This window comes from Daphnia magna, linkage group LG1, assembly GCF_020631705.1.
Source record: "Daphnia magna isolate NIES linkage group LG1, ASM2063170v1.1, whole genome shotgun sequence".
Classification (NCBI taxonomy): Eukaryota; Metazoa; Arthropoda; class Branchiopoda; order Diplostraca; family Daphniidae; genus Daphnia; species Daphnia magna.
Genome location: NC_059182.1, coordinates 12,648,216 through 12,670,268, shown reverse-complemented (window position 1 = coordinate 12,670,268; position 22,053 = coordinate 12,648,216). Strand labels below are relative to the sequence as shown.

The window sequence follows — 22,053 nt, the reverse complement described above, 5'->3', positions numbered from 1 at the left end:
GAAACAATCGGCACAACAACAACATTTCAGAGAAAAGAATAGAGCATTCAAGAGGAAGAAGACAAGTCTCTTTTCTCTCGCTTTCTATTTCGCACCGGTTCTCACCTACGTGTGTCTCTCTCTCTTTTCCGCACACGCAATTGTATGCGTTCTTTTTTTGTTTTGTTTACGCGTCACGGTCGCATTGCCTGTTCGTCTCTCACGCTGGTGAACGCGCACCGTAAAGATACATTGAACAGAAGAGAAAAGAGGGCAATAAAAGAAAGAGCTATCCAGAACAGGTGATCAACACGACGTTTCTTCCCTGAGGAAACAACAAGTGCAACATCAGCAAGCGACAAGGCAAAAATAAAAAAAAGCCAGAAGGCCAACGGATGCAATGGCAGCAGCGGGAGCTAATCCATCAGATTACGTATTGTCTCTTGTCTTGTTTTTTCTTTTGATTCTTAAACCGTTAGGCCGCTGTTTTTGACTGTGAGTGACTACGTTGAGCGCGTTTCTTTCTTTTTTTTTTCTCACACGCAACAACCGAGAGCGGCATACGGCAACCCTGTCAGACGCCGGAATAACGCCAATACCCCCCAAAAGGAATAGCTAATGAATGCTGGAAAGGGCTGAGGCCAACCGGTTTCGCGGTGCGTTGCACAAGTTGAAGGGAGGATACGGTTGACTCGTTAAACGGTTATGGAAAAAATGGGGGGGGCCTAAAACTAAAAATCAACAGTTGTCTGATGGTTTTGTTAACAACAACTACGGTACAGCCATTAGTTCATTAAACAGTTGAACACAACAAATGAACAGTGAACATTTTAAAACAGAAGAAAATCAATTGAAAAGAGAGAAAGAATTCGCACGCCAGCATTCGTTTTCCGATTATCGGGAAAAATTCATTTATCGTTAACGATTTTTAACGATTGCATCCATTTGATTACCGAAGCCACACGATTCTCAATCGCATTGGCAATCCCCGCTTCTGGCCAACTAGGCCGAAGGCTGCGTCGGCAATTTTAAAAAATAAACCTCCTCCGAAAGATTTTGATTGTTGTTATTGTCCTCCTTCTCTTCTGCAACAACTTTCCATCTAGTGTTCGACGCTAAACACAATCTCACAACGAATTGAAGCAGAACGCGACAATGGCACGCCAACCGCACGCGTTCCCCGCTTATAGCGAGCGAGAGAGACAAGTGACAGCACATTAGAACGAGAGAGAAAAAGACTGGAAAAGGAGAGAGAGAGAGAGTGAAACGTCAGAGCTGAAATAGAATGAAGGATATGCAACAGAATGTACCGTTTCGTCACACCACAGTCATGGAGATGATTTTCAATTGAAAATGTATGTATTCAAAAAAAAAAAAAAAAAAAAGAGAAAAAAAAACCAAGTGCCACACACTTAACGGATTGGATACAATCCAGCGGACGGCTATTCTCCCATGACACAGCGGTTGACAATCGATTCAAATTCGTCCTGCTTATTACAAGAAAAATTTGTTTTTGTTTTTTGTTTTTTTCTCGTCTGGTTGTTTGGTTGGTGGTCCGCGCTGCCCATCTCGAACGAAAAATAGAAAACGTTCGACTTCACATGATTCAATGGACGGCCAAAGACATCCACGCTCGATTATTCCGCTGTCTCAATCTCATCAACAAGGTGTGGTCTGCTTCTTAACCTTCGCTTCGGGTAATGGCCCAAAGAGAAACGGAGTCGGTACAACGCCTCAAATTATTCCGATTTCTAATCGTACGTGTAAGCACTGCATCAAAAACGCAAGTCTGTTTCGCCAAAACCGAAATGTTTGCCAATGAATCAATTACAATGTTTGTTTTAAAAAAACGACAAGAACAAAATGCTGCTGTTTAAAACAAACATTTTCTAGATTTTAGAAAATCTAACTTGATTTTTTTTTTTTTTTTCAAATTGTTTTTGTTTTGATGTAAAAGTTGAAATTGACCTCAATTCGAATGGACATTGTTTTTGGTCATCCAAACGTGATCACACCAATTTTGTTTTTGTTTGTACTAGTTTGTGCTTCTTGGAACGCTCCAAGTGTCCACTCATTGCAAATCCCAGAATGCCAAACGGGAAGGCAAATGAACTTAACACGAAAATTCAAATTAAAAAAAAGAAGAAAATGAAAAAACAAAAACAAGGTGACAAAGTGAAATTGAAATTTCGGATTCCGACGAAAAGCAACTAGAAATTCAAATCGAACGTTTGGTTTTGGGAACATTGTTCATTCTTTGCCCCCGCAATTTCAATTTTTGCTTCGATCGAGAACGGACTGGACACACACCAACAACCAAACAACAAACGAAAAGGAAAGCGCAACGTTCTATATACGGAGGCAACAAGGGCAATTGTTTTGCCGCTATTGGCTCTGCAAAAGGCACACGACCACAGCGGCCGCAACCCACAACGTCGCCAGAAAAATAAAACGAGCCGACTCCGATCGATCGAGAGCTACAAAGACAACAACAACAACAAAAAAAATACTTGTTGCAGCTGTCGATGTTTCTGCGAATGGTTGCCATTCAACTGCTGTTGCTGTTGACGGCCTCTGTTACTCAGAAAGCTGGGCAGAGTGAGATGATAGCCCTGGATGTAAGGTTGTGGTCGCACTGTTGGCGTCTTTGTGGTCAAATTGTGACTACTACCACCGTGGCCGTTGGCTATGGCCGACAGCGGGGTCGGCAATGAAGGCAACGGTTGCGCAATGGCCACCACCGGCTCGGCTAATTCGCCCGTCGAGCCTAAGGTGGTGCCACTGCGTGAGCTCGTCGGCAGAAAGGCCGGAGTAGACGGCCAACGTCTCGGTTTGTTACGACTTTTGACTCGACGCGAACGGCCGAAACTCAGCCACGCTTTGCCCATCGGCGAACGAGCGGAAAGGTCACCGAGTGCAGATTCGTCATCGCTGCAGTCGACGTCTTCTGGGCTGGATCCGCAAGCCGGCGCCATGACGTCAGCCGATTCGGACAGAAGTTCTTCAGACTCGGCAGATTTCGGACCGTTGGCCGCCAGTTGCTGCGACTCGGAGCTGTTCGTCCCGTTCCAGTGTTGATGGAACTGTCCGACAAGCATCGGCAGTGACAACTTGCGCCGCGATTTTAAATTGCTTTTCAAACGAGTCAGCGTCTTCTCCATTTTCCTTGTTTTCTTCTTCTTCTTCTTTTTTTCTGAATCGTTTTATCTATTCGAATCTCTCGGTTTTGCCTTCGCTCACGGCTTCTCTTCCCTCCTCCCAACAAAACACGACAATCATACGCCGATTGATAATGTCCGACTCAATGCCAGCGGGTATTTAAACTTGTTGGATGAATACAGAAAGAAAAAAGACAGCCAAGATGAGGAATATGGAGGACAAAAGAATAATAATAATAATATGAAAGAAGGAAAGAAAAAATACACGATGATGGATGACAAGAGGAAAAATGAGACAAAGATAAGAAATAAAAAGATAGATTCAAGAAACCAGTCGTCACTGCACAGTTATCCAGCGACCCCGCAACTTTAGCTTGTCTTTCTTTCTTTCTTTCTTTCCTTTTTTTTTTTGTTTCTCCTTCTTAATACAATATCTGTCAAAACCGGATGAAGAAGGCCGTCTTGACACAATCTGACACCCGGATCGGAATCACGAAATTGCTACGTTGTTGCACGGATATCACGAAAAGACCCGAAAACCTAGAAAAAAATTCCAGCTCGATGTAGTGTGTGTAGGGCAGAAGATTAAAGGGCCAGAGCAATTTAAAAGCCAAAAGAGAAAAAAAACACAACTTTGCGCACGTCCATCCGCGCGAAGCAGATCTTTCAAGTCGGAAAGGTGTCACAACCACTGCGACCTTTCGTGACCCGAAGGCAACAAGAAACGCGCACACGACAGCCACTACTCACAGATGATAAAAAAACAAACACAATATCTCAAGGCGGATGAAAGCAATCCCGAATCACCGTTTTCATGATCCTTTCATGACTATGGCTACCATCATTTCTTTATAGTGACTCTGAATTTCCGGCTGTTGGAGGCACCAAAGTAAACAAACACGGAGCACCCACTGCAAGTCGAGAAAAATGCACGCACAATCAAACGGATAGAGGGCAACAAAAAATAAAACACAAAAAACCAGAACGAATGCACGAAACCATAAAAATTGAATCACCAAAACTCGAACAAAAAAATTGTCCTATTTTTCGTTTTGTTTGCAACAGATTTATATTTTTTCTTTAAACTTCAATTAACTAATAGCGTCTCCCGCAAACGACAACTTGGCATACGCGACGCCGTCGACCGACTGACTGCGTGCGCCCGCAAGAATCCCGTAGACTTTCTTTCTCCACTCTTTTTTTTTTTATTATTTCTTCTTTCAAAAAAAAAAAAAAAAAAGCTGGGCGGGCCGGGCCGCAACTCGGCACTACCTACTATTGCACTGCTGTTTGGAGCTACAGCAGAAAAGACAGGACTTTTTTTTTTTTTTTTTTTTAGAGGAGGGCTAGGCCAGGTTCATTTTTTTTTTTTTTTCCCTTCCTCCTTCTTCGGTTATGTTTTTTCAACTCTTTTCCTTCCTTTCCGTATGCGATCTAGCCCATTCTTACTATCCTCTCTTTTTTTTTTCCCTTCCCCAATCACCATTCCCCCCCTTCTCTTTGCTTCTCTCTTTGGGCTTCTTCTCCGAGAGTTCTATCTTTCCCGAGGGAACGAGCACTAACACATACACACACGCCAAAGTCAGGTGTAACCACCTTTCTCTCTTCCCAAAAACATACCAACAGCACAGGTAAGGAGAGAAAGAAAAAAAATTTATATATTTATATATAGGTCTGAATATACATGTGTGTGTAAACTACACACTATGGTCGAATAAGACCTGTGGCACATAGGTCGCAACCGCTGGTGGCAATACACGCCTTTGACTCGCAAGCGTCCCTCTTCGCACACAGGTAAAGAAGAAACAAAAATGGTACGTTGCGAAGCTGTTGGCTATACGACACAAAAGAGTTTTTCGGGGGGGAAACAACAAAAAAAAAAAATAAACCGGAAAAGCTTTTTTCTTATTCAAGCAATTAAAATGGCAGAAAGAATGGAAAGGGGAGATGATTAAGATAAGGTGTGTAAGTACAGAAACAAAAACAAAAAAAAAAAAAAATAGAGGAACGCAAGAAACGATCGCCTGCTGGGAATGCGCTGTAATAAACGGCGTGTAAAAACGATCTCTTACACGTTGATTTTCTTCTTTTTTTTTCTTGTCATTTTCTTTTTTTTTCCCAGGACTGTGGACATTCTCAAAAGTCTTCTTCACATCCTTTCGCTTGTAATACGTTAAACTGCCCTTTTCTGTCGTTATTCCACTTGGGGGTAAATTGCGCCAGAAATTATGGCCGGCTACTGTGGACGCTCACATTTATTTGCTTGTTTCTTTCTTTTCCGTTTTGATGTTTTTGAAAAAAAAAGAAAGAAAGAAAGAAAAAGAGGAAAGAAGCAAAATAACACTCGCAGATAGAGTTCCTGTCTTATTTCACGCACGTTCACACGCCAGCTAACCGCCAGTGCCTTCAAACTTGTTCCACAACGTATAGATAAGTCTATACAATTTTTTTTTTTGTTTTTCCTTCCTTCTCGGCACGGCTGGGCAGCTGGGCTAAGAGACGAGAGAGAGCTTTGACCGGGCTTAGTGAACAAAAAAAAAAAACTATACCATAATTGTTTAAGGAAAAGAATAAAACATAGGGAACAACTAAACGACTAGGAATGAAGCAGGAGATCGGTCCAACACGTTGAAGAGACAGAGAGAGAAACAAAAAAAGAGTGTGCGCGCTGTTTAGCAGCTACTCAAACAACATGGCGACCGAAGCGCCGGAAGAAAAAAAAAAAAATAATACAAAACAAAAGCGTCTTCAAATCAATAACATCATCACTAAAAGTAAAAAAAAAAAAAAGAGAAACAAAACAAAACAAAAAAATGCATTGCCTTTCGGCGTTTGTTGCCAAGCTGCGCTTAGTTTGCCATATTCGTCCACACGACTTTGCCTTCTTTTTAAAAAGAAACATAGAAAAAAAAAACAAAGTTTCCCAAACGCTGGACCCTGTGTCGGCTTGGTGGTTTCGTTCCCTTAAATCCCATCGTAAACGCTTTGATGAGTTCATTCAAAAGGTGAAATGCATATAAATATATTTATACATAAAGAAGTAAAAAAAAAAAATAATAAATAAATAAATAAAAAAGAAGAGGGGAGAAAGAGAAAGAAACGAAAGAGAGAGAGAGAGCTGCTACACGAATGGTTTGCCCTTAAGTCTCAGCTGGACGACACCTGCCGAGCAGGCGATTCACGCGCTCATCCGCCGGCCAACAGTTTGTTTCAAACCTTTCGCGCTCCCTTTTCTCCCCCCTTCTCCTCATCAAAATAAATTGAAGTAAACGGTAGCCAAAAACCTTTCTTGCCCACCTGTTTTACAATCTGATATAGAAAGAAGGAGAGAGCAACAACAAAAAAAAGGAGAGAAAATAAAATAAATAATTTTAATAAAAGAAAGAAAACAAAATGGAGATGACTGGCCGTCCGGCATTAATGCATTTTAGATGCAGGTGGCCTTCAGACACCTAACTATAATGCATACACACACACACACACATACGTTGGCTACATGTGTGTATTCTCGTCTAACCGCTCGAGCAGCGATTCTCTTCGACGCGTGTGTGTGTGTATTTCTTTTTTCGCCATGGCAACCAGTAGCTAAGGGTCTAAAAACCTGTACAGCGTAAAAAGTTATAGCCTAATATTTATTCACTTGACTCGTTCCTGCTATCCGATTGGCTGCAGAGCGCCCGGATCCAACAATTTTCTTCTTTTCTTTCTTCTTCTTCCGTAAAAGCGGAAGGAAAATAAAAAGATTGGGACAGGTAAAAGAAAAAAGCGGAACAACCTTGTTGACTTATTATTTGCTTCTTTTCTTTAAAAAAAAAAAATGCGATCTATCCTTCTTTAGCCTGTTACAACCTTCCCCCCGGAGGCTGTCGCCAAGAGCTGTTCACGTCGTGCACGAAATAAAAAATAGAGTGCTTTACTTGGAGAAGACAAACATCTTAAAATAATAATAATAATAATAATAAAGAAGACAAAGAAAACGTACTAAAATACTTGTTGCAAACGTCTCGATAACTGACGAACGGCAAGACCCACCAACTCACTGCGGACATCTCAATGATAAACTACGCTGTTTGTTTAGTAATGTTATTTTCATTCCCCCCCACCGAAAAACCACCTTTACATTTGCGCCATTTAAAAACGCAGGTGCGTAAGCACGACAGCTGCTTTTATTATTTATTTTTATTTTTTTATCTTTTATTACTCTACGTTTGCATGTTGTTTTTTCTTTCTTCTTTCGAGGTTTTCGCCTCAATGCCACAAGTATAGATCTCCATTTTTTTTGCTTCCGTACGGTAAAACTGAAGTGAAAATGTGGTCGACAGATTCGTGCCGGTGCGTGTACATATTTTGACGCAAACGCGTCCTCGGCTCTTTCATCTGGCTATAGTACAACCAATGAGTCACCAAAAGGAACGAAACGTTTGCGACTCACCTGAGTGTGGGTGGTATTCAAAACGCGACGTGTGTCACCACCGCTTTTCTTATTTGTCAGATTCGGCTCGAATTTTTTCAAACAACATTCCGTCCACGCGATAAACAGCGGCATTTTTTTGTTTTTTTTTTCAAAATCTCGTCAACAACAAAAATTTTATCAAAATTCCCACGAAGGTTTTTTTTCCTATCTACTCGATTGCTCTCCTTTATATTTTTTAAATGAAGAAAATTAAATTAAACGCCGTTTTGAGTTGTGAGACTATCGTCAGTTAAACAGTTATTGATCGTGTCCTCGATTGCAACAATCTGGATTCTAACGAGTTCGGGAAAAAAAGAACGGCAAGAAAAGAAAGGAATAAATAAATAAACAAGTTCCTTCCGAGAAACGTATCCGGAAACTTGTGAACTAGAGAATCACGAGCAACTTGTAAGGAAAGTTAGAATAGAACAACAGGTGAAGAAACATTGAGCCGCACACACACAAACACACAAAAATCGGGGGGAAAAGAAGGTTTTCCGGAATTCTCGGCTCGACCGAGCTTCGTGACCGCAAAAAGCCCTTGATCTTGCAATCCAGCAACGAGTTTTTTTTTCTTTTTCACACGTTCCTTATGGCTTGAATTTCAGCCAGCATGTCCACGGAAAACAAGAAGGGAAAAGGAGAAGACAACAACAACAAGAAAAAAAAAAAGAGCACCTCAAATGGGGTGGGATTTTAAAAAAAAAGAGGAACCAAAGTGAGCAGATTCCTCCGACCGCCCTATCATCAACATTACCGCACAAACAGCCGTCGACGTACAATGACCAAACCGCAGAGGTTCGCTTTTAGACGAGACGGGATTTTTATTTTTTTTTTTTTCAGTGGCCACGCATATCTTCGCTAGAATGACGATGAGAGAAGAAAAGGGGCAAAACAAAAGAAAAATGCAGCCGATATTACAACATTTCGTTGAAAAATGAAACTCTTTATGGATTTTTCATTCTCACTTGTTCCAGCCAAATGTCCGGTTGGAAAAGAATTTATTTTGTTTCTGAAAAAACAGAAAGAGAGAAGAGTGAGCCGAGATAAATGAAAAGTAAATACAAAAACAAATTGAAAGTGAAAAATAAATAAAAAAAATATTGCGTCTGAAACCCATGGGCCATTGGCGATTTGGAGGCCGTTCCCTCACGTTGAGAAAAACCGGGAGCTGTTCGGAGAAGACAAAAATAGGAGACGTGATAGGGGAAGGGCTTCGTGTTGTATTACGCATCAACCCGCAAAGATGGGATGTTATTTTGTTTTGAAATCAGAGAGCACAAGGCAAGACAAACAGACGCTTTGCGTGACACGAAATTTGACAAGTCATGGAATTCTCTATCCGGACAAGGTCGTACGATAACCACATTGCCCCATTGCTTGGCTAAAATGTTACCTTCGTCCCACGTTAGTGTGTTACCGTCGTCTGTAAAGGGCGGAAATCAAGCCCAGGGGTTGATGTTCAACAACGTTCTTTTCAACTTCCCCACGCTGCGTTTTTCGTTCTTGAAATTCGCTCCGTCAAACAAGTCAAAGAAGCAAAAGGAGACAAACAAAAGAGAGCGAAAAAAGAAAAAAGAAAAAAAGAGGAACAGGCAATTGATTTCAGTCAAGAAGCGGCCGACAGCCATGGCATCCGGTTGTTTGTTTCTTCAGGATCATAAACAAAAAAAAAACAGGGTCGCATCTAATGCGCACAATCAACCCAACAAAAGAATGCAAACACACTCAAACACAGACGCGCACGCACACAGACATACGTACAGGTCTCAAAACAAATGGCAAACTTTTCAAGGAAATGGCTCAAGGTAATTTTCTTTGATTTGATTCCATCCCACGCCAATGGCGTATCACAATCACCGACCACCCGGTCAGGAAAACGCAACCCCCCCCCCCCCTCTCTATTTGGCCGTCGGAGGGAGTCGAGTTGCAATTTCGTGCTTGAATGCCAAAGAAAAAGAAAAAGAAAAAAGGCGCGTCGCTATTATTACAAGTTATAGCGCGAGGAATTTCGAAACCAACTAGGGCAGCGTATTGATCAAAGTATTTCGGGAAGTTGAGATGAACGATACACAGCGCACGTAGCACATCATCACGCGGGACGGGGGGGGGGAGTGCGGGATTGGACCGAAGGGGAAGTCCAACAAGATCGCCAGCGTTTCGTGGCATCGCTGCAAAAGTTAAGGTAACTCAATATCGCCATTGTTCCGCGTGATTTCCTTGCCATCCATCCCCATAGACGGCGGCCCTTTCCTTTTACTATATACGCAATCAGATCTAAACAAGAGTTTAGAAATCACGTTTCGTCTTGATCCTGGCACGTTATTGTTTTCGTAACTGGCGCAAGTGTTGCGATTCAAAGACGTTACACGTTCAAATCCAAACAATCAGCAAATGGAATCAATGATAGTCAAATCAAATGCAAATTGTTGCGACTATCTAATGGATTTTTTTAAAAGATACAAATTCATTTGGCTAATACCCCCCTTTTTTCTTGTTTTTTCTTGGAAAAGGGAAGGTTAGTTTGCGTGCGTGTGGGTAAGATGTATCTTTAACGGCTCGGATCATTTACGTTCTTACGAAGTGCACTTTCCCTCTCATTTTCAGTAGACTTGTTTCGTCCTTGTCTCATTTTTGTGTGTGTGTTTCTTTCGTGTTTATTTCTTTACGTCGTCGGTGTTGTTAAAAAAATGGTTACAAAAAAAAAAAACAATTACCTTCTTTAACAATTCTCGAGTAACAGTTTTTGTTTTGTCCTTTTAAATTGAAAAATGATGGCGACGGTTGTAATGCGATAAAGATGAGACTCGAGTCGTTATCAGAGTTGTCCATCCGTGCAGACTACCTTCATTACAGCCATTAATACAAGTGCGGCAATAACGCCATTTCTCAGGTGAACGGCCGTTAAACGAGTTGACGGACGAATGAGAAATCGACAACAACAACAGCAACAACAAAAAAACATAAATAAATAAGAAAAAAAATTATATTAAAGTGGGAGGAGTGGTGGCAAATGAGAAGAATTTCACGACTACCCGTTATTACCATTAGGCATGTCTTTTTTTTTTATGCGTGTAACGCGCTGAAATGACATATCACGGCTGTTGGCCACTTTTCTTTGAGTTACGCATTTCGTTTTCCCTCTCACTCCGCTAAGAGGAGACGAGAGTTTACTTTTGAAAAAGAAAAATAACATTTCCCTATTATTGCCGAAGGGCCAAAATCGTACGCGGGTAGTTTTCGTTGTAGAGAGAGAAGAGAACGCCTCATGTTCACGGTCAATTATTTTTGATCCCGTCTTCATTAAAATAATCCGTCGGTGCTAAAATACGAAATCGTAAAAAAAGATAAAAGAAAAAAAAAGACGAAAGAGCATTTTAGATATGCGATGCGTAGTAAAAAAAAAGATTTACGGCAGGTGTGTGTGTGTGTGTGTGTGTGTGGGACAAAAGATCAAAAACTTTCGTTTTCTTTTGCTTTTTGAAAGAAAAAAAAACGACCGCGCCAACGTGGTTTGCCTTCAATCTTGATACATCCGCCATCTGGTGGCGGGAATAGCAACTAACACATGGAAACGCAAGAAACGCACGAAATTTTGGGGATATAAATATTAAAAAAAAAAAAAAAAAACGTAGAAAGAAAGAAAAAATAACAACGAAAGATTCTATCACGCTCCGAGTTTGTAACCGTTTTGTCATCTGTCGGAGCGTGAAATATGACAATGACAATAACGCCTTTTGCTACGGCGTAACTAGGCGGCAACTAAGCGTCTTTTCAAAATATGATTCATCTATTACCATCTTAGTAGAACGTGACTTTTTTTTTTTCTCCCCATCTTGCTTTGCATCCGTTGCATTATTTTCCCGTTAGAGGACGACAATGAATCAAATTAGTTTATTTTTCTTTTGTTGTTTCAACTGGATACGCTCGAATGCATTTTTCAATAGCCCGAAATGTACGCAAATAGAGGGCGGAGTTGGCGAAGCGTGCGACTCTCATTCTCCAACGGACGGCCCACGCAGTCGCACTTGACATAATATTTTCAAATCCGTAACCATTAACCCATTTCAAGAGATTTGGTTTTTCTCTCTCTCCTTCTAGCTTCATCCTTCATGGAACTCGAGAGTATGCAATTCAAAAAGATTTACATTCATCGCATATTCCGTTTCATTTTTTTTTTTCTTTTTTGAAAGAAAAATAGACGGACAGTTAGCTAGTTATACTTGTCGGGGACGAGTAGGTGGAGATGAGGCGAGTCGCGCGTACAACAGGCACGGCTGCATCCATAACAATATGGAAATAAAGTAAGAGAAGTAAAAAATAAAAAAAGAAGAAGAATATGAAAGATGAAGCAAAGAAAAACAAAAATTCGTTCGTCATGTTTCTGGTATGAATATCGCGCTTAAGCGAGCCAATCATTAGGGCGGACTTTGACTTCAACGTGGAGAAATTGTAAGTTGTGTAAGTTTCCCCAAAGGGAGGGGGGGAATCGCCAGATGGGCCAACACGTCGATTCGGTCCATTTAGCCTTTTTTGCTTGCCTCATTTGAGTTCTATTATTAGCCCCCCCCCCCCATTTCTTTTGAAAACGCGATAAAAAATAAGAAGTTTAATATGTTATCTATCTATATACAACAAACACAGAGGAAATAAAAAAAAGAGAAGCGCAGCACCAGCAGATGGTGCGTCAAAACGGTGGGAAAATTGAGCTCTCTCATCTTTCTCGGCTTTCTTGGGTGGCTCAATTAAACTAAAGCAGGCCCTCGGTTCATTGAAATGCACGAATGCCTCCAGCTTCTCACGAGAGCCAAACGTTTTAGCCGGTTGGTGCGGCGTTACGACCACCTTAACTTGCCTCCATTTCGATTCTCTTCTTCGCAGGACTGCGCATCGTTAGACACCTATCGTTTCGTCCTTAATTAGATCATCGCGCACATGTAGCCAACACACAGCCTACAGGCTTCTTCTTTTTTTTTTTTAACTCCATTTAATTGTTTCATTTTCTCGTTTGCCAAATGGAGCGAAAGTAATCACAGACACCATCGTTTATACTCTCCGAAAAAAAGAACAAAGTTATTTTTGACTTACCACAAGACCGGGTCCGCTGATGATCGGAGCTACGTACCAGAGGCCTTTGGGGCACGGGCGGTCGACCAATGCAGTACCGTCGAATCCCATCGTGACCTAAACACACACACACACACAAGAAAGAAAATCACAGGTGAGTAATTTCGCATTGATCACGGCGAAAATACAAGTACGTCAAGGTACCGATTTAACCCCCCCCGAAAAAATAATGAATACGGTACCGCACAGAGCAAAAAAGAGAAAATATGAAAACAAAAACAAAAAAAGAACTAAGACGCGCTAAGAAAGGAAACAATAGAAGAAAAAAAAATAAAAATGGAAACGACACCGATTTAGTCACGCCATGCCATCATCCATCATCCGACACTTTTCCACGCGTTCCCTTCAAGCCGCAAAAATATGGCTACGTTACCATGGTTGGCCATTTCTTTTTTTTTTTAAATCTGCACACAGTCACAGAACACAGAGATCCTTTAGCCGGAATGATGATGATTCAATACCTTCTAGACTGGACAAGAGACGGACTTGGATGGGCCCATTGTAAGCCAGCCATAAAACCTTAGAAATCCGAGTGTCTTCCTATAGCTATGTGCATGCATTTCAGCCATTTTTTTCAAATTCATGTGTCTCGCAAAGAAAAGAAAAAGAAGGGAAATAAATAAAAAAAAAATTCAGAAAAAAAAAACTAAACCAAAAGAAGTGAAAAGCAATAGCAAATTATACAATGGCGTGGTAGGAAAACAAACAAACAACGAGACAAGCAAACGCAAAGGCCACATGATGCATCGTCACTATTCGCAGGATGTTCCAATATCCTTATCTTTAAACGCACAGACAGACAGTTGGAATCAAGATCAACAACAATAGCAAGCAAAACAATAAAAGCAAAAGAGAAGGGAAGGTCATTCTCTATTATTTTTTTTTTTTAAGTTTCGCTTTTAATTCTCTTATTCTCCTTCTTGCTGGCACTGAATTCCGCCTGATTTTTTGTTTTGTTTACGTACAAAAAGTCTGACTCAAACAGGGTCTCGCGTGAAAGAGAGAGGAGTCAAAACGGCGATTTCGACCATCAATTGCCACGACGTCATTGCCGCCCTTTTTCCATTTTTCTTTTAAAAGAAAAGATTTACTACACACATGTACGTTTTTGTTTTCTTTCCCTCTTTCCTTTTAATTTTCAATTTCAATGGAGGCTTCATGACGGCAATTTTCACCGGTGCTAACTTTCTAATCGAAACTCACAAGCCAATGAAATGCGTTTGTGTTGAGAGCTGTGAGTTGCTCAAGAGTTCAAGCGTCAGTCGGTCGTAAACCATTTCAATCATCATTTTTTTTTGTCTTTTGTTTTCTCAACAAAGAAAACATTATCGTACATACGAAGTACGGCAACAATAACAACAACCATAATAATAATCGTAACGTAATAAAAACAAACAAAAAGAAAAGGAAAAGAAAAGAGAACAACAGATTAGCGACCGGAACTCGTGAATGGTGTGAGGGCAATCCAAGCGAATCTTACAGACAAGCAGCCGGCTCCAATCAAAATCATTGTGATATAACGGTACTATAAAGAAAGCGGCAAAGACAATCAACAGTGAAAGGTGAGAGATGTTGTCCTCAACGCTTGTTTCTCTTGAACTATTGAATCGTTTCACACTTGCCCACTTTCAGGTGGGCGTGTCAAACATTTCAAATCCTCGCAACAACAAAAATCGGTCACCTTTTTTTATTGTGTTTTTAATGCACTTTTATCCTCCCCCCCTGCCCGGTCTTGCGGCGGAGCACAAGATTGTTTTTGGCTGTCTCTCTTATTTTGACGTTCACAGAATGGCTGTTTGACTTATTCGGCAAATAGCGATTGCGTGTTGACTGTTACGCTGACACTGCTATACAAGACACACGCAACCCGTTTTTGGGAGTAGACATTAATTCTTTAGCAGACCTGTTTACCAGTTCGTTTTTCTTTTTCGGGGGCCTATTCCGAAAGACCTTAATAGCTTTATAATGGTAATGTTCATCCTTTCTGTGCCTTCCTCTCTCTCTCTCTCTGCTTGTTCGGCTCCTCTCTAAACGTCTTGTACTTACACAAGATTTTTCCTCCCGCCCATGCGTTTGTATTTTATTTTTTATTTTTTATTTTTGTTTTCATCTTCTTCTCTTTAGGCATGTTTTACGTGCCAATTTTAAAACGTGGAGCTTGGATTATTTTAGCCCCATTTTCGGGGGAGCCCATCTAACATGCGAATCGCACGCATACCAACCTGGCGGCAAAAAGCTTTTTCGGTCTTGCAGTCACATTGCCATCGACACCTGATCAGCTTGTCAAGCGTAGTAGAAAAAAAAATAAATGGCAAGATAACAAATTATAAAAAAAAAAAGCCGTTGCGCAACGTTCTTCTTATTCGTGCCGTCAGCCCGTGGAGAATGAAACGCACGTAGCGTGTTCATCCTTCCAGAAATATCTGTTCTCCATATATACTCAACTATGCAAGAGGATCATGTAAAAAGATTAGCTTGTTTCATTTTTGTTTTTTTTTTAACTTGTGATTAGCATCTTTTAGAGAGGAAAACAAAAAGGGGGAACGTCCCTCATTGACAAAGGAACAACTTGGGAAACTGGTAGTGACAACCTTCCCGTTTCATTCTTTTCTTTCTTGACAAGTTTTTTTGTTTTCCGTGTTTGTTTGTTTTTTAATTGTTGTTGTTGAATGTTCAGTGTCAGCTGTGCGCGCCTCAGTTCATTCGGGCAATTAAACAAGCCGAGATTGAAACAAGTGTCAAACAAAAAGAATGGCATGCTAAAGGTGGACGGGCAAAAATACATAAATAAATCAGTAGAGGATGAAAGTGGAAAATATAACAACATCAAAACAGAGAGACGATTTGTCTCCTTTTCAACGAGCGCCAGATTAGCTCAACGAGCTCGGCAGGGAGTGTGACGTTAGAATCAAATCGTTCCGGTTTTTTGGTCAAGCCTGTTGTTTGTTGACATAGAACTCGATGATTTCTCTCTTTCAATTCAACATCAAAAGGCTACCTGATGTCGACAACCTCCGACAACCTTCGACAATGCCATTTTCTTCGCGCCGTGGCGGAATGAATTTCCAAGCAATTAACAAAGCTCAGCGCGCTGGGTACACGCTCGTAAAAGAAAAAGAGGGGGAAGGGCACGAAAAAAAAATGCTCGTTGCTGATTTTCAATTGAAAAATTCGGTTGATAGCGACTCGAAATGTATGCCATATCGAAAGAATACGGAACTTCCTTATGCAGAAATGAACCGTAGATATAAAACCTTACGTTGTTTTATATGGCCGTGCTACTAACGCTATAACAGTAAAACGAAAGAATGGCCGATCCATTTTTAGTTCTCAAAGTTGGAAGCCCCGTCCTGACTTATAATTGCAATTCTTCGTGCCGTTTTATTTTTATTTTTTTTTTCTAGAAAGAAGAAGGTGGACGCACTCGGTGATGGAAGAGGTGGAGGCGAAAGGGGAACGGTCAACGTGTGATATTGCGATGACAGGGTCAAGTGTTTTGATTGGATGACTACCGAATAAGGCGAGAGGAGGTTATTTCGTTCAAACACACACACAAATTCATGCGTGTCCTGTTTTCTTTATTTTTTCGGGAGAAGACGTTCGTTTGTTGCTTCTCTTTAAGATTTCTGGTTACTCAAGAATTCCGCTAGGGGTACGGCTCATCGTTTGAGAGGCTGATTGGTCATATGCAAATGCAACTTCGGCTGTGTATCATTAGACATTCCAAGAAGAAAAAAAAACCATAATAACTTGAGAAAATATTCTCTATGGCCGGACACGAAAACGCGGCTTTTCTTTTTTTTTTTTTTCTTTCCCTGTTTACATGTTCAGCCTCACCTTTTGTTTTTCTCTTTAGGATCGTATTGCGGGACATCGTCAGATGACCGGGACAAAAGTGTCGAAAAACAATTTTCAACCGCGCATAAAAATTCAAAGAAAAAAAAAAAAAAAGAAAAAACGAAATGCAAAACAGGAGATGAATTGGTAATGAAACGATTCTCAAGAAGGAAACAGCACTTAGCCGATAGTTCATAGAAGTCTTATAAGCCCTACGTATTACACGCAACGGTTAAAAGCGATGCGGATGCGGAACAAAAAGAAAAATCCAAATCTCTTCATCCGCATCTTTTGAAATGTTCATTTTGCTCCACAAGAGAGACAGACCTTCTAAGAAACCTATCCAATATACCCAAAAAAATGGCCGATAAACGAAACAAAACAATCTACAAAAAAACTTGGAAACGCCGAAATAATAATCATAATAAAATCAAAAGAAAAAGGAAAACATAAGGAGAGAACTTGTTCTCCTGTCAAAACAAAAGAATGTCTCTAGTTCCACATGAAGAAGAAAAAAAAAGGGGAGCGGGCGAAGGTCGACCGATGGAAATGAGCCCACAAGTCTCGCGCAAAAACAAAAAACAAAACACAAACTGAAATAGCGAAACAAAAGCGGGGGGAGGCAAAAAAAAGAAACTTCAACATTGAGCGTGAGCGCCGTGATTTCAATGCATCTCTCGGCGTGAAATCACTCTGGTGAGGGCTTCTTTTCCACGTAGAGTGCAACACATCAAAACAAATTTCAACATGCAAGCAAAGCAGCGTATCACATTTGATGTGATCAGTCCGCTTTGAAATGCAGGAAGAAGAAAAAAAATATGAAAAAAGGAAAAAAAAAATCAGACAGCGATCCGGGGGGTAGCCGCCTAACTTATCGGCTAACAAGTTGTTCTTTACATCACAAACGTAGCACTAACTCGCGTAGTGCTATCTTTGTACGGATAACAGACACACTACACAAGCGTCACTGTGGTATATACGGACACACACACACACAAACTGCATCGTATCTAGACGTGCGCATCAGCTTGTACGCTAGCAGACGAAAGGCGTGCGAGAGCTATTTTGAATAAGAGGGTCCCGATATATCACCGATACGGAGAGAGAGAAAAAGAGAGAAAAAAAAAATTCCAAACGCAAGTAGGGGGTAAACGTCGCCATTTTTTACCGGCGCTATTATGTTAACGCTGTCGTCCAGAGCAAAAGTAGAAGGCCGCATAAGAAACGATATTATGTAAACACGCTGTGGCTTGTCTGTATACATACAATACGGAAGAAGACTAACACAAGAAGATAAGGTAGTCTATACTAAGACAGCCATGAAAGAAAAAAAAAGAAGTAAACATAGCGTCGTTCCAGGGAAAGTTAAAATTTCAGGGGAAAACAAAAATGGGCTTACATCCAGTACACTGGCGCTTGCGTTTGCGAAGGACTCGTCGAGCAGTGACGGGATGAATGATGAACATGTCTTCGGAGAAGGACGACGACGATGCCATGGTGGATTTAACCGACCGACACAAACTTGCTTCCCCCGAGAAAAGGAAATTGTTTTCTATTTTTTTTGCACACAACGTAGAAAATATTCGGGACACAATTGACCGACGATCAAGTAAAAAAAAAAATGGGCTACGTCTAATCACAATGTTGACGAGTTAAAAAAAGAATGTTGGTCACGTTCCACGTCGCAAGACAGGAAGGACGGTGCGGCATGTTAACAGTCACGCAAGTGAACGAATTGCTTTTCTTCTTCTTCTTCTTCTGATTTATCCTTTCTTCTTTTTCTATTTGTTAAGGTAATCACAATTGTATATCGCACAGTGTATACACAGTGAAACTTAGACGGTCTGTTGAAGAACTTCCGGCTGCAACCGGCTAATATAATCCGAACGCACTCTGGAGAAACGCACGGAAGCGAGTGATCGGAATGTTGAACGATGAAAGAAAAAAAAATGGCCGGCCGCAGGGTTTTCTTTGATGATTATTTGTGTTTGTCCTTCTGCTTGCCGATTGGTTGTATGACCACTCGTCATCGGTCATCAGCTACAACAACAAAAAGCGTTACACACACTGTGTGTCTTATGTTGCAGCACGTTGTTGCGCCGTTATCGGACGCCCAGATAACAAGCAAAAGACATGAATGACTCAAAAAGTCATCGAGTGTGCCAAATGGTCTGCGGTTCCCTCAACCTGGGTCCTATAACTTCTCATTTTTCTTTTCCTTTTCCAGTTCTTCTTTATCTCCTTCAACACCGAGGTAACGCACGACTTGACGAGCAACACCTTCCACAGTACAGCCGGTCAAACCCCCTGTCGGCCAAGTAGAAATAGTCACAATTCGATTGTCTTTTTCTTTTTTTCTTTTTCTTTCACGATTTTCAAAGCCAGGCAAACCGTAACAATAGAAGCCCAAATGATAGTGGAATAAGAAAGAGACAAGATAGGGACTCGTCTTGATGGCTGGCGTTATCTACGCTGACTTCCACTTCACGATGATTGTTTGCTTTTATGGAATGTTAGGCGCTTCTTTCACTCTCTCTCTCTCCCTTCTATTTCATCCCTCTCAGTGAAATGCGTGAGGCTAAAAGATCCAGCCAGTAGTTTAATAGACATCCATGTCTTTGCCTGTCGTGCGAGGCGTTTTCATTTTTCTTTTCTTTTTCTTCTTCTTCTTCTCTTTTCATTGCGTCGTCCTACGGGTTTGAATCCTTCTTAGCTTAAGTCCGTGGAGTCGAGAATGGAAAAATTAAAATTGACATTATCCACCAGCTGCTCGATGGACCCTTTTTTTTTCCTTCTTCTTCCTCTTCTTGTCAACTTTTGAATTGTTTAGTCCCTTGATCGGCTTTTGTGACGTTTTCGTACACAGCGCAGTGGCAAGAGCAGCGACAGATCCGGGTTATGCGGTCGTTCTTTCCCTCAAATCACTCAACTTCAACGCGACGAGCGACAGCAAAGTGAACGAACTTGGCCACTTTTCTTTCGTTCCTCTACACACAGAGGGGAAGACCAAGAAAATAAGACACGCTGTCACGCACTGCCAACGATCGCCTTTTCACACAGGCCCATTCTTTTGGCCTACATGTCTCATTTCGTCCCCCTCCAAATAAAATTTTAAAAATAAAAAAAAAAATAAAGCTCAAACACAAGCACGGAATTTCCGTTTGGGGAGGAAAGTAGATAATTGCCGATAAATTTCGAGAACGTTATAATAAAAGGGGAAGTCGTCCACTGTTTTGGCGTGTCTCTTTCTTTTTCTCATACGTGTCGTCTTCAAGTCATTTGTCTCACTGGAAAGCTGGATGACATGGTCTTTCTTGACGGTCATTAAGTTTAGGCCATCACAAGACAACGACCAGGTAGCCCACAACGGCAGTGAGAAGAAGAAGAGCTCACGATTGGAGACGGGCAGGAAATAAATTTTTTTTTAATGGTCCAAAGACTCTCGTATTTGATTTACGATCGTCGGTAGTTATCGCACGGCATCTCTAGCTGGACGCATTTTTTTCTTCCGAACGGCTGGAACTGCCGCCCAACAGATAACGAAACACACGGTCCAAAAGAAAAACAAAAAAAAAAATTAAATAAAAAATCGGAATCAAATAAAGAAGTCGAGGACAGGGGAGGAGGGAAAACCACGCGCGCTCGCACACACAAATCAAAAATTCCACATCAAATAAAAGTCGACAATCGCGTCAGATTGAGTCGTCAGGAATTTTTCTTGGTGCCAATTTCTTCTTGTTCGCTTCTTCACAAAATTCGTCGTCACTCGTTGATTATTCCTTAAAAAAATAATTGGCAACCGTCGCTGCCATTAATCATGGTCACAACACAACAAACACGCACGACGTTGAAAAATGGCCGAGTCAATGACGACCAATTAATGATCGTTTCAACAACAACAAAAAGATTTGCTTTTTACTGATTTCTGTCATTTCTAGGGGAACGCAAATGATGCACACAAAAAAAAATAAAGAAAAACCTCAACTGGTTTGAATCGAGAAATCAAGAGCGCTCCGCACAACCACCACACTTGGCTCCAAGTAAACGACTAAAGACGGCAACTCGCAAGCCGCCGGCTTTTGGCTGTTTTTCTCGCGGTGGCGGTTGGCTTGGCGGCGGGCGAGGCTTGCCGCTGGATTTGGATCGGTACAAACGTCTAGAATAACTGTTTTTTTTCTTCTCTTCTTTCCTTAACGCCAACTAGCTAACCACTTAAAGTCCAAAGTAAATACACGTAACATGAAGACTTTTTTTTTTTTTTATTGTCTCCATCTTTTTATTTTATCTCTCGGCTATTGCTCGTCATTTCGTTCTTGTTTTCTTTTCTTTTCTTTTCTTTTTTTTACGCTTTAGTCAAAGAAACGAGCCCCCCCCAAAAAAAAAAAAGAGCCCAAAGCTTTCGACTCATTAGTCGCTGGTGAACAAGTCCGATATTTCCACCTGGAAAACTCTCATTAACATATTACGTTTCGGTTGCCGGTATGCGCTCATCGCAGCCCGCTCGACGATAACATGTTAGTAGATTTCTTAAACGGCGAGAAGATGAGCGGGGCGGGGCCAACTTCAGCACACACACACACACACAAAAATTAAATAAATAAATGGAAATAAACGGTATGTACATATAGTGGTAGTACACATAAGCGGCGTATGCGAAAATAAGTATTATGGATGTGATGGACATAACCCGTTGGCGATGGTATCGAAAAAAAAAAAAAAATGAAATGGAAAGAAATGGGCAGGGCGTTGAAAACGGCATGTGTTGTTCGGTTGCGGTTCACCTACAATTGTATTCGCTCTCATCGTCTTTCCTACACCCAATGTGCACACGATGGCTACTCTCTCGCCCTTTTCTCATTCTTCTTCTCCTCGTTTCAGTTTATTTGATTTCCTTTTTATTCCCCTAGAAAAGACAAATAGTTTACAACTCGTTTCTCTTCTTCTTTTTTTTTTTTTTTTCACTTTTCTACCGGCACATGGAATTTGAAAATGTTCCAATAAAAGGGAAAATATGTTTCTCTTAACCCAGAGGGGGAGCTGCTGGAAACGACTGAGTTACACAGCGGTTTCCTTTTGTCTCACTCGTCAGATCTTTTCTTTCTTTCCTCTCTTCTTCTATCGCACATAATGACCACCTCCGTTCGCAATCTACAAAACACACACTTACGCGCACACTGCAATCATCGGAAAGCTTATTTAAACAAATGAGTGTCTATTTTTTTTTCCCCCTCATCGACATGTAATCTGTTGTTGTGTGGATTGAACCGCGTTACGGAGCCCCACGGTATCGATAAGAGCGGCTGCGCTAAGGGAAATTGATGCGTCGAACGGTGGGGAACAATGGACATAACCACAGCACGAGCGGAATCTACCGTTCGACTGTAAAGATCTGTCCATTTTGTCGGCAAAAGAGTATGTACTGCCGACGACTAGTTCCCACAATGTTAGACGCTCTAATAAAAACGAACGATGTAAGATGTGAACTGTCGGGAATTGAAA

The 22,053-nt window shown here is 41.1% G+C and overlaps 1 protein-coding gene across 8 annotated transcripts in view; it reads right to left on the bottom strand.

The window, feature by feature from the left end:
• The window catches only part of LOC116929505 (pleckstrin homology domain-containing family G member 5), an 80,734-nt gene that overhangs the window by 43,318 nt on the left and 15,363 nt on the right, over positions 1–22,053 (bottom strand). For 3 of the 8 annotated variants that reach the window (XM_045169726.1, XM_045169727.1, XM_045169728.1), the window contains one exon: positions 12,679–12,774. In XM_045169726.1, coding sequence (XP_045025661.1) covers positions 12,679–12,774 — 96 coding nt within the window. Of the gene's footprint in view, positions 1–2,489; positions 4,371–7,119; positions 7,203–12,678; positions 12,775–17,953; positions 20,581–22,053 lie in introns of those variants that run through there. The other 5 variants (XM_045169721.1, XM_045169722.1, XM_045169736.1 and 2 more) reach the window with 4 other exon arrangements.